At 34.5% G+C, this 13,763-nt stretch overlaps 1 protein-coding gene across 2 annotated transcripts in view; it reads right to left on the minus strand.

The window, feature by feature from the left end:
• The window catches only part of LOC106875360 (G kinase-anchoring protein 1), a 41,933-nt gene extending 29,184 nt beyond the window's left edge, over positions 1 to 12,749 (minus strand). Inside the window, exons 1-4 of one of the 2 annotated variants that reach the window (XM_014923453.2) lie at positions 12,530 to 12,749; positions 6,388 to 6,501; positions 2,061 to 2,147; positions 11 to 134 (exon numbers count right to left, since the gene is read on the minus strand). In XM_014923453.2, the coding sequence (XP_014778939.1) occupies positions 11 to 134; positions 2,061 to 2,147; positions 6,388 to 6,501; positions 12,530 to 12,706 (502 nt within the window). In that variant the 5' untranslated portion in view covers positions 12,707 to 12,749. The remainder of the gene's footprint in view (positions 1 to 10; positions 135 to 2,060; positions 2,148 to 6,387; positions 6,502 to 12,529) is intronic. The other variant, XM_014923454.2, reaches the window with a different exon arrangement.
• Positions 12,750 to 13,763: the final 1,014 nt, after the last annotated feature.

The raw sequence follows: 13,763 nt of genomic DNA on the forward strand, positions 1-13,763 counted from the left end.
GTAACTGTACCTGATTTGTTGGAGTTTGGAACCTTATTTTTGGGTTGTTCTGTGTTGGTGGGAATAACTTGCTTTTCTTTTTTCTTTTTCTTCTTACTTTCTGCCTGTGTTTTAACTTCTGAGCTGTTTCCTTTCTGGAAAAAACAAAATCCCAGTATACAAATAAAATAAAATGTTTACTATTATTCTCTCCAGGCATCATCAGTTTTTCTTCCATGCAGTTTCCCTTGGATTCAAACACATACACATCAAATTCACCTTTCTACCATCTCTAATTTAACTGCACAACTTCTGCAATTAAGTTTTACTAATATTTATCCTTTTTGTTACCATAATTCTTTGAAAATACAGTTTTTGATTCAATTGATTAAAAAAATAATGAAAAATATAGTAAAGTAACTCCATTGTTATTAAGCTGTTTGGAACATAAATTGCTTTCTATTAAAGAAAAGCACAGGACCTGATAGTAAGGTAGTGGGGCAAGTCAAGCAAAGTTGACCATGACAGAATTTGAGCTCAGAACGTATTGCTGGAAGTAACGCTGCTAAGTATTTTGTCCAGCATGCTAATGATTCTGCCAGCTTGGGACATAAAATAACCTGAAATTTTAAAAGGGAATTTTAACATAAATCACTTTAAATCAGTAAGGCTGTACCTTAAAACCAATGATGATCTTGTGTGGTTTTGTACCAAATGGGTTATGCATTCAATACTTACCACAATACTAGTCATTCTATACATAAATATCAATTCCAAACAATCTCCTGTTGTTTATTTTTTTTTTACTGTCAAAATAGATGTTGAAAATTTAATCAACTGCACATTATTGGAAAGGTCTTGTTAAATAAAGATGTATTTAAATTTTTTTTTTTATTTCTTCAGTTGGATGTTCCTTACTTCTATGTACTGAATTGTTAAAGTGAGGGTGAAATCTGTTTGTCAGCCACACAGACTAAAGTAGAGCTATGTGAATAATCAAACACAACATCACTGATGTAACTACAGATGGAACTCCTGACTAGAGGTCAGTAGGCCAACTCCTTAACCTCACCAAATGTCTAAATAAAAAAAAATAATAATAAAACTATCCCATTTGTAAAACATTAGGAAAGATAGACCAAACAACTCAGAGGAATGAAATGAAACAGTTACAACTAATAACACATAACAACATCAATAATAATAATAACTCTGACACAAGGCCATAAATGGAAAGAGGTATAAACAACTTAACTGACTGGTAATTATTTCATCTACCCTAAAAGGTGCTGTAGGGCTGTGTGGTTAAAAGTTTGCTGCCCAACCACATGATTTTTGGGTTCAGTCTTCTACCAAAGCCTTGTGAGTGGATTTGGCACTTGGAAACTGAAAGAAGCCCATTATGTATGTGTGTGTGTGTATAAGGAGGGTGCTGAAAAGTTCCTGGCTGTAAGGATAGGCCTGGTTGGAGGCCCAACCTTCCAAGTCCTTTTACAGGACTTAGAAAAATTGAAAGACCACTGCCATAAGTGTGTGAATCTGAGAGGGGAATATGTTAAAAAAATTCATAATTCACTGTATTTTCTTTTACCCAAAGCCAGGTACTTTTCAGCATCCCCTCATATATACTTTGTCTTGACATTACATGATAGTTGTAAATGAGTGTCACTGTCATACAAGCAGTGTCATTCATTTCCAATATTCTGCAAAAACATGTCTGGCCATGGGGTAAGTTATCTTACATGCGAGGGTTGGTAATGGGCTACTTTTTGTTTCCATCAGCCAAATCCACTCACTTGCCCAAGGCTCTATGCAGTAAGACTGACCCTGAAACTAGACAGTTGGAAAATAAACATCTTAACCACACAGCCTCATCTGCACCGATGGACATGCCTGCAGCTAATTAAAGCAAACAATAAGAGAAAAAACAAGAATCTAGTATCATTCTACACCTTAGAGCCATAACAGTTGCAGAGGCTTACTCTCTCCTGTTTTAAAGTTGCAGCACAAAATTGGAACAAAAAAAAAAAGAAAGAAAGAAAGAAGAAAAAGGGTAGAAGGGTTAAATTTTAGTGACATACTTCTTTTGTAGGTTTTTTCTGTTCAAATTCCAACCTGCTAAGGAGTAATGCTTGTTGCAGATCTTTCTCATAGATATCCGTTGTAAACTGCAAAAGAAACTCAGTTTCATAATGTTCTGAAATACGACATCAAACCAAAGTCAACAAGTCCTTCCTTAATGTGTGTGGATGGTGGGAAGGAAAGAAGAGAAAGAGAGGGATAAACTTTCAACATTCTTGCATGACTGTAATTTAAGTAAAAGGCTTTAAATAACAGCTTGCAGTAGTTTAATGAATATTTCACTTTCTTCCACAAGCAAATAATAGCAAAGTGACATGGAAGAATGTCAAAGAATGTTTTGAAAAAATGTTAAAACCTATCACCATTGTATTCATGACCATTGTTAATTACATGGAAGCAACATGCCTTCCCTCTTGCATTACACTTCAAATTCAAGTAAAGCTTGTTCTTTATGGTTTCTTTCAAATTTAACCAACCTCTATCCTGATGTAGGTCTTTCAAATAAACATGACATAGCTTATTAAATAAACAATCTTTACCTTGCTAATATGAAGCAGATGAATTGTATTCTTTTCCTATCACCAAACCAGGAACTTAAGTGGGTTATAATAAGCTATTTCATACTTAACCACACTTTGGTTGAGAAAAATTGGATACATCATCATCCTCACCACCATTATCATCTGATGTCTGTTTTCCATGCTCACATGGGTCAGACAGTTTGATAGAGCCTGACGAGCTGCAGAGCTGTATCAGGCTCGTGTCAACTTTCACATGGTTTCTATAGCTGGGTGTCTTTCCTAATGCCAACCACTTTAGTGTGTACTGGTGCTTTTTGCATGACATTAGCACTAGTGAGGTTATCAAGAAACTTGCAAAACAAAACATACAAAAGAAAATGGAAGAACCCTTTCAATTGAATGGGAGCATATTTGAGATGGGGTGATGGTGGCTTTGTATCAGGTGTCAAAGGGTAAAGTATGATAGAACAAGCACAGATGTCTTGTTAATAGAAATCTCATAGCATTTGTACAAATTCAGAAAATCTGGTACATCCAATTAGGATTAAGATGAAAAAAGAAAAAGAAAAAATTCCTTTTTTATGCTGCACTCTGAGGAAATTGACAAGCCCATAGTTCATAGACATTACCTCAGAACAAGATGACAAAAGAGAAATGATTAAGTTGATAGTGTAACTGGATTATCAAAGACAAAGTGATTAAGATTACTAGATTACCAAAGAGGAAATGTTTAAGTATAAAATTAGACCATCTAAGACAAAATAGTTAACTCTTTTGTTTCCATATTTCTGTTGAAATACACTACCATTGTTTCAATTCATTTTGAAAATAATTAAAAAGGTTTAAATAGCCAAGATAACTAGATTACCAAACTCACAAACACTAAGGTTCAATTTTTACAACTGATTTTATGTGACTTTAAACAAAAATATTTCATCGTCTCTACCTCAAATCCACATAGGTGAGGAGAATAAGTAACAAATTTTCATAAATAACTACAAGAAACCAGCATCCTAGAATTGTGAATATTTACATAATATGGGGTTGGCATAATAATGTGCGACTGACAATGACTGGAAAAAAGAGAAACAGAGATCAGTCAAAACTTTGAAAGGAGTACCACACTGTTGCACTAAAAACAAGTTAAAGGAGGAGGATAAATTTATATGGGATTTAGAGGGGGCTTAGAGCAAGCCAATTATTAACCGAGGCACTATCTTGTGGTTTTACAACTGTTTTGTCTTTCTTTATATATAAATTTATCTTCTATGTCCCCTTCAATATCAATTAAAAATAATGAACCAAATAACATTTGAACTGAATTAAGTGGAATATAACACAATGATATTCTAACAGTAGGAAAAAGAATTCTATAACTGATACCAAATCCAATTGGAAATTTTCTAAAAGAAAAAACTTAAAAACTAACCCAATGACATATCCTTCCATGGGCTAGCCCACTAACATGTAAATAGGATCTATATAGAGGCAGAATTTACTGCTGTAAGTAACAAGAATACTGTTTATTCTGCTCAAATGCTGCTTTGGACATATTAAATGTATATAGTATACAGATATGAAATCATCATCATTGTTTAATGTCCGTTTTCCATGCTGCTAAACAATAATGATATATATATATATATATATAAACCCCTAGAGAAAACATGTAGGTTTACCATTCTGGCTATGGAGTGTTAGATAATTTATCCCATATACTGATACATATCAATGTAATAGGTATGTGCATATATGTAAGTATATGTATGTTTGTGTGTATGCATATATGTGTGTATATGCATATATTGCTGTATTTGACACTAATTGTGAAATTTAGGCGCACGGCTTTGTGGTTAAAAAGTTTGGCTCATAACCATGTAGTTTTAGTTTCAGTCCCACTGCACAGCACCTCAGCCAGGTGTCATCAACTGTAATCTGAGGCTGACCAATACTTTGAGTGAACTGGTAAATGAAAACTGCAGTAAGCTTGTTGGGTGGCTGCGTGTGTGTTTCCTTGACATTTACGTGTTGATTGTAAACAGAGTTAGCTTTCATATATAGTGTTGTGCGTTTGCAATCTTCCTTGAAAACATGACCAGTGAGCAGTTCCAGTTAAAAGAAAAATAAAAGACAGGCACAAGTGTAAAAAACTTGTATTGGATGCCTTGCAGAATGTGTCTGGTACTTTGCCTTTTGAGTTCAAATCCTATCATGGCTTACTTGGGTCATAGGCTTAACCCTTTAGTATTCAGATTACTCTATCAAATGTAATGCTTACACATTCATATTGCTTTGAATTAATCATACATTATCTTTTAGCTTTCAGATTTCAATGATGGGATTGTTTATTTTTAGAATGGCATTAATGGGTAGGTGTGAGAGACCAGATCTGGTCAGTTTGAACACAAAACAGAATATTTGGGCCTGATACGACCAGTTTGAATTCTAAACGGTTAATCCAGAGACAAGTTTAACACCACCTAGCAATTTAGTTGCCTTTAGTAGAGTCCACTCTTATACAAACGTTTAGGCCAGATCTCCAATTACAGGATGCCTCCTTCCCTTCTCCCTGTCTCAGAGTTTCTGTAAATGGTCATAGGTCCTGTCTCTTGACTAAAAGAAAAATGTTCTAAACTTGTTAAATGACTGATTTAAAAATGTTAGCACAATAATCCCAACAGATATAGTTTTCAGTTAATACTGGGGTGCTGTTTTTGAACAGTTCATGGTTAATATCTGCCACAACTGGTGCTATCTTCACTGAAGGCCCCATGGTAGTATTTGAGCAAAGGAGCAAATACTGACAAAGCACTCAGAAGATATCAGTGTCCTTGGTACCTACTGTGGTTAGCAGACCTTCCTTCTTTCAAGACCTAAGTGTTTAAAATTGTCTTTGGTCATATGTTACTAAATCACCCAGATATATTTGTTTATATTTAACCTTTTTGTTTCCTATTTCTGCTGAAATACACTGCCTTTGTTTTAATTAGTTTTTTAGATAATGATGAATTTATTTAAAATTACTTTGTTATTATTAAAATGATGTTTGGAACATCAACACAAAATTTTGATGGAAGGGTTAACTTAAATCACTTCAAAACAGGAAGTTTGTATCACAGAACCAGAGTCAGTCTCAAGTGGGTTGGAATCAAAATCATTTTGCTACTTCACTGACAACAAGTGATTTCATAAAGTAAACACATTGTATACTGTCCAATATTGTTACAGCATGAAGTGTTTTCTCAGAATATTTTGGCTATATTTTTTTAATTTTTATATTTCTTCTTTTACATTTTACTTGTTTCAGTCATAGGACTGTGACCATGTTGAAGCTCACCTTGAATGGTTTGAAACAAACTTACCACAGTTATTCCATTTTTTTGTTTGTTGAACAAAAGTTTAAGTTATGGGAACATAAACAAACCAACACCATTTCTCAAGTGATAAGGACAAACACACACACACACACACATATATATATATAATGATGGGCTTTCCAGCAATCAAATTCACTCATAAGGCATTGGTCGGTTTTGGGGCTATAGCAGAAGATGCCCAAAGTGCCATACTGTGGGTTGCAAAATGAGCTTCTTAATCACACAGCCATGCCTGCATCTGTTATTTCTGAGGCATTAAAAAAAAAAAAAAGAACTACATAAGCTTTAGATTTAATAATAGTGACTCTGAATTTGAAGGATTTTTGAAGACAGATCTTTCTTTTTTTAATCTTTTTAAACTTTAGTGTAAATATAAAAGAAATTTTTAAAAATTTTTCTTTTTAAAATTTGAATTAAAGTTATTTTACCTCTTCATCATTTTTCTTCCAATCTTCCCATTGTTTCTCATTAACATTCACAGAACTGGTCTTTTGATTCTTCTTAACCTTTGGATTTGCTTTACCAAAAGCAAGATTTTTCAGCTGAAAAATATTATGTAGAGAGTGAGAGAGAGCAGAGTCCATATTTCCAGATCCTTATTCATCTTATGTATATATAATTATCATTTTAGCCACATTTTCCCTTTTTTACTTGGGTTGCACAGAGTTTATTATGGCAGATTTTCTACAGGTGGATGCCCATCCTGTCTCCAACCCTCACCTGTTTCCAAGCAAGGTAAGATACCTCCATGGCCAAACGTTTCTGCAGAATACTGGAAATGAATGACAGTGACAATCTACACTTATCACTCAATGCCAAGACAAGGAGATGCAAACAATCACACATAGATAACAGATTTCTTTCCCTTCCTGTTTGCCAAATCCTTTCAAAAAGCCTGGGCTGACCAAAGCTACAGAAGACACTTGCCCAAGATGCCTAACAGTGGGACTGAACTCAAAACCATGTGGTTGAGAAGCAAACTTTTTAACTACACAGCCACAACTACACATATTGATAAATGTAAAGTAATTAATTTATTGGTGCAAATATGTCTACAACTATGAATTGAAACTAAGTTGGCCATTTAACTAGCCAACATATGGTACTCTTTATAAAATCCATTCTTAGTTCTGGACTTCATCGGATTAAGTAAAGGATAAATGTGTCTCATCTTGGGTAGAATCTAAACCATTTCCGGGCAATAGCTCCAAGAGATCAGGTACTTATTTCTAAGAGAGAGAAAAGTTATGGGACAAAAATTTAACATTGATACTTATTTTAATTACTTTAAACAGGGTTGAGCAGGGTCAGTACAGCAATACAAAATCATTTAACAAGTCCTATCTTTTTAACTCTGTCTCTTTCTTGCTTTACTTTTCCAACTAGGGTATCCATATATCTCCTCTATAGTGAAACACCTATCTCCATGCCTCCATTATACTTTTTAACCTCTTATCAACTGGCAGATCAATACTACTCCCCCTCCCACTCAAGGAGTCTTTGTCTGGCAAGTTACTTGGTGGCCTTGCTAGTGCTGGTGACACAGAAAGAAGCACCCAGTACACTATAAAGTGGTTGACATTAAGAAGGGCATCCAGCTGTAGAAACCAATCCAAAGCAGACAATCAAGTTTGGCACAGAATCTCTGGCTTTCAATCTCATCAAACTATACAATCCATGCCAGCTGGAAAACATTATAAATGATGATGCTTATTTATCATCTTATCTATGAGACTCACTTGTATGTCTGATCAACTAGCTTCCACAAATCATTTTAGGCCTACTCCTGCCAGATCATCTGTCAACACAGTATACAACATCAAAACTTAAGTCATCATCATCATTTACTGTTTTCTATGCTGGTGAGCCAGAGAACTGCACTAAGCTCTACTGTCTGCTTTGGCATGGTTTCTACGGCTAGATACCCTTTCTGATGACAACCACTTTACTGTGTGTAATGGATGTTGTCCATTTAAGGAATTTGTACAACTGTCATTCAACCTGATCAGTTAACTCTTTGAGAACATAGATTTCATAAAGTTCATAAATTCAAAATCCTGTGATTCCCTACTCACAATAAAAACATGATAGCTTCAACCCATGTCACCAATTAGGAGACTTTCATGCACTGTTGTAATGTTCATAAGATGATCATCAGGAAAGTGAAGAATACTTAAATACACTGTACAACCTGTAATCAATATTTCTTCTTAAATCTTCTGTTATCTTGCTAAAATGGATTTCTTTTTCCCAATCAATTTGGACAGGCACCACTCCTGCTGACGATATCTCTGAATTTGCTACACGCTTTACTTCTCTCAAATTTTCCCATATCACCACTATGAACAGTTGCAATAGAAGAAGTAACTTCTTCCATTACAACCTAAATGAGAGCTTACCCGACTTGCAAGAAATAGCAGCCAAGTCTTCCTCAAATCAGCTTAAAAGAAAAGGACATATCCATCATCATCATCACATTAGATTAAATAATACATTCGTCGGTTCCCTGAATGGAAAGCTTTTATGTCTTCCTAATTAAAGCTAACCTGAGATTAACCAACAACAATTATTCCAACCTAGCAATATGTCAAATTCAAAACTGTCTTTGGCAGACAACTATAGCCAAAAATTCAGAATCTCAAAGGTGATAGAGAAACATTTATAAGCAATCACCTTCAGTCTTTATCCTCCGTGGCCACCAGAATGGTTTCTACACAACTAGATTTACTAGAGATTTGCACTCCTTTGTCAAAACCAATAGGCATTTAAAAAATGTTGTTGTCCATGATTTCCAAAGACTTCAACTAGGTTTGACATCAAAAACTCAGATCAAATCTGGTCATAGCCAAACACCAAACACAGCCACATTGCAAACTAACAGGCTCAACCAATTTCTCATGTTTTTGGATCAATGATTCCTCATGAGATTACTTCTCTAGTAGGTCCTCTTTCCACAGTCCATCAACAGTTACTTTTAACTACACACACACACTTTTCTATATGGATAATACAATCTTTCATTTCTTCTTAATCTTAAATGTCATCCATACACAACTTCATGCCAGATATGCACAGCTTCCATGAATAGAAATAAAAAAATTAAAAAATCCTCCTAAGGAAGTTGACAACCCATTTTCATTCAACAGTACTAAAACAATTGTCACAAATGCCAAAGAAACAGCTTTATAACTACACCTTCCCTTCACATGAACAAAAAGGAAAAAAAATTCTACTCACTACAAATGTTCAACTTAATCTCTGATAATCTCTCATGGTGACCTCATATATCTTGCTCCCTCTCTGCCTCCTCTACTCCTCCAAGGCCATCTGAATAAATTAGAATATTGAATACTCTCTACATTTACACTCGGCTCCACCTTATCTTCCCATTTCTAGTGTTTAGCTCTCATGGCTCCTTCTACCCCATTCCTTGGTCTACATGCCTTTTGTTACTAATTACTCAGATATTGGTGCCAAGAGAAAACACTCGGTACACTGTAAAGTGGTGATTAGAAGGGTATCCAGCCATAGAAACCAAATCAAATGACTCATACGTGCACCAGTCTTTAACCTTTCTGCATTCAGATTATTCTGTCAAATATAATGCTTATTTAGTCACAATGTTTTAAAGTAATCCTGCATTATATCATAGCTTTGAGATTTCAATGATATGATTATATAAATATAAAACAGGTAGAATATTTGAGTTCAATATGGCCGGTTTAAATGCTAAGAGGTTAGGAGTACAAGCTAAAAAAGTACTTCAGTCCCAATCTGCTACAAATATGACCTCTTATTGGAGTACTGCTAACATATTTTAAACAGCCCCTCTGCGAGACAAAAATCCTAGATTCCATCCTGGACACCTTTCTGCTGAGTGGAAAACATTTTCCTCATCAATACTGGCAATAGGAAGGGCATTCAATTGTGGAAACCACACCAAAGTTGATAGTGGGGTATGATGTAGATTTTGGATAAGTCAGATTCAGTCAAATTGTCCAACTCATGCCAGCATGGAACAGGGATGATAAATGATGATGCTTAGATGTTTCTTCTTCACCACTGCAATGGCCTCTAAACTAGCATTAACACCTCACCTCTACTCCAGGCCACTTGCCTTGTCCATCTCATAGCACCAATTGTATATCAACCTTTGCTCAATCATCACCAATAGAACTGCAATTCACCTACCCATTCTTTCAATAAGCATTGTCCTGAAGACTTTCAAACGAAACATCAACGGAAATGATTTCACGAGTGTGGGAGAGCCTACAAAGATATTGGGTCCTGTCCCTCTTACTCATGATGTGCTAAACAATACACACAGCAATCATGATATTAGTAGAACCTGTATCACCAGGATCTTCACCATGCTACTGAGCTTGCTCTTACAGACAATCAACAGAAACATGTTAACATGCCACAGACAAGGTTGGTATGTTTCCCAATGCAAAGAAGACTGAATGCATGACCATCATTAAAGATGAAAGCCATTTACCAATTTGTTCCAGTGATGGCAGACAGGGTGGTCAGTGACTTCAAGTAGCTTCGGTCTTATGTTGCTGACACTAAGAAAGACTTGTCATGCAAGGGACAAGTCTGGGGTACCTGAAACAAGCTTAAAACATCATTTAATATGTGTGTGCTTATTAAATGGCGCTAAATAAACGAATTCTACATTGAATGATGAAACAGGGATGTCCGAAATTATGGACACGAGCTAGGCAGTTTACATACAAGAAATTCGCTTTGCATCCAAGTACATTCTAGGTACCAACGATTCTATTACCCCAAATTGACTAATATTAATAGAAACTGACGGAAATTATGAGAGTTATATATAAATGTGGGAGTCTGTCTTTTGTTGATGGATATTCATCGACAAAGAAATTCGAAGAGTTGGAGTGTCTTGAACGAAGTTCCATGCGATATTTTTTCTGCGGTGATTTATTCCTTTGCCATCAGAACAGATAACACTATTGTTCACCGTATACGATATAATTTTTTAAATTAATATAATTGAGAGTGTAATAAGGAGAGATGAGACAACATGATTATATTGAAAAACAAGTGACAAAATTTGAATACCTTCAGAATGATCGACATAAAATGGAAAAGAAAATACAGAGTTCTGGAATAACTTATCACTACTTCATGGAGAATGAAAAAGGTTCATTCAGAATGATGGGAAAGGGCAAAAATGCCTTTAAAATATCAAAATTTGGGGTAAGAAAACCTGCATCGTAATCCCTACTTTAAAAGAGTAGATACAATTTATTTTCAAAACATTCAAACCGGAATCTCTACGAGTAAATTAAATAATTTTTATGAACAAATACAATTGGTTAAACTGAATGTAATAGTAAAACTTCCAAAGGTTTTCGAAAACTTATGTTTTAAATTCAAAATGTATGAAACAACATCGTAAATTTTCCCAAAGATAGAATGAGATAAGAAACGACCTGTTAAAACTTTTGTTTTCGTTTAGATAGAAAAGTAATAAATATCAGACCAAACAAGTTTATAGAATATTTGGGGAAAACAGGAGAAAAAAATTCCCAGAAAACTAAAGAATAAATCAGTTAGCCCTAACAATTTTGAAAAGTCATCCTACATTAAACATCTCCGATTCCCGTTCTTCCTACCCTATTCTAGTCTGTAATAATTGATGGATTCACAGGACAAGATTATTTTTATTAATCTCGTTTTTTAAAGAGGAAAAAAAAAGCTGCAAAAGATTCCATGAAAGTAGGAAAATTTAAAACAAGAAAATATTTCCACCGTTTACTTGCATCGTGAATTCCAGACACTAAATGTATTCGGGGTATTTGCGTTAATTTTCTTCATAAAAGGGCGAGTTAAGATGAACAAGAGACAAACGAAGCAGTCTCTTGGAATGGGAAACGAGGTGACATACAGAAAGAAAGAGACTAGCCGCAGAATGGAAGGGAAAACGTGGTCAGTGTTGACCGCAAAGACGATGTCTGAATGAATGGCTTATTCCAACTGAAATGGGGATATGAAAATTGATCACATTAATGAGTAGCTGTATACGGAAAATGCAGAACGTGAAAGACAACATGAATTCAGAGAATGAACAAAAACACTATAAGCCAATCGAAGACGCCTTAAAGAATTTTTATACACACACACACATATATATATATTATATATATTATACTATATATATATATATAATGGAGTGTTTAAAATATTTTACCGCTTTAATTTTAAATATTATTTTTCATTTAAAAACATAAATAATCACTCTAAGATTTATTTAATTAAATCAGGTTTTCTTTCGATAAGCCACCGTTAATTTTAGGTTTATTTTTCAGTTAAAAACGTGACTTAACGGTTTACGTTAATAGAAATATCACATTTTGTAAATAATCTTCCTGCACACTACAGAACTAAACTGAAAGTCGATATGCCTCTAAAGACGAATTGCATTGTTTGTGCGGTTTCTTAGTGTCTAAGATAACACTATATTTAGTTCCAAAAATTAGATTTGACATCAGACAAGACAGTGTTATGAACATTTCAAAACCAGATGTAGTTCCATGTTACCTCAGCCGTTTGAGAATTTTGGTTGTTCTTCTTTTTCTTCAGTTTCTTTTTTTGTTGCTGCTGTTGCTGAGAGGATTTCTCGTTGGATTTCGTCGGTTTTTTCTCTTCATCACTGTCGTCATCGACTTTGAGTGCTGCAAACCTCGACTGGTAAACTTTAATGCTGGCAACTGCCATTTTGCTAACATGTGTTCACTAAAGATACTAAGGGAGATAACTTTAAGACCATTTTTGTTATTGTTATTGTTATTCTTGCTGAAGGATTTTACGGCTGTTCATTGGTTGTTATATTTACAAGCGTAAGTTTTAAAATTTTAATTTTTCAATTCTTGTAAGAAAAAATATAAAAGGCATATTTTAGAACAAATATTGAATAAAATGACATGATTCAAAATAATATTTGATAAGAAATATTTAAATTATATTTTCAAAGTGAAGCGGGAAGGAAAGTCAAAATACTTAGTCATACCGCAGTAAATATAGTGTAATATTCTATATCCGGTTTGACGATTTAATCGTACATCATTTTATGTTAGTTGTGATTTAGTATCATGGTCAACTTATTTAGACATCTTTCAAATAAAGTTCAAACTAAAATATATACGTTATTTGTAAAATTATTCCCAGTGTCAAGTATTTTTCATTTGAATAAGTTTTGTTATTGGAGCTAAAAATTCGATGTTGTTTATAAATCACCCCTTCTCCGCTTAAGTCTTTGCCTTTGCATTCATATCTAGAATGATTTGAATAAAAAGCGACTTCATACAGGGCTGGAAATTAATATTATCATCGATCCCTAAAAGATGAAAGGCAGTTTTAGGGGATTTGATCTCTGAGCGTTAAGAGCCATAACTATACCGCAGTGCATGATGATCATTATCATTATCAACCCCCGCACATTACTGTCTCGAGTCATAGGGCCTGTTACCCGGTTTCCATGGCATATAAATGATTGAGAAGGCACTGCTCGGCCCTATAATTGAAACTACAATCTTGCGATCGTCAGTGCAACCACTAACCACTAGGCCGCTACAACTACAAAAAATTTAGAATTTGTCATTTTCCAGGTGGAAAAATCTTTTTAACCTATTCCTACATTCTTGATATAAAACCGCATCTCAACAATTGGCTTTTCTCAGAACGATCAAAGGATAACCTACCTCCCTAACAATTATTTACACTTTACAAACATCAAGTGAAACCCACAAAAGACTGTTGCTCTTGCATCTAAGAC

Source organism: Octopus bimaculoides, chromosome 2, assembly GCF_001194135.2.
Source record: "Octopus bimaculoides isolate UCB-OBI-ISO-001 chromosome 2, ASM119413v2, whole genome shotgun sequence".
NCBI lineage: Eukaryota > Metazoa > Mollusca > Cephalopoda > Octopoda > Octopodidae > Octopus > Octopus bimaculoides.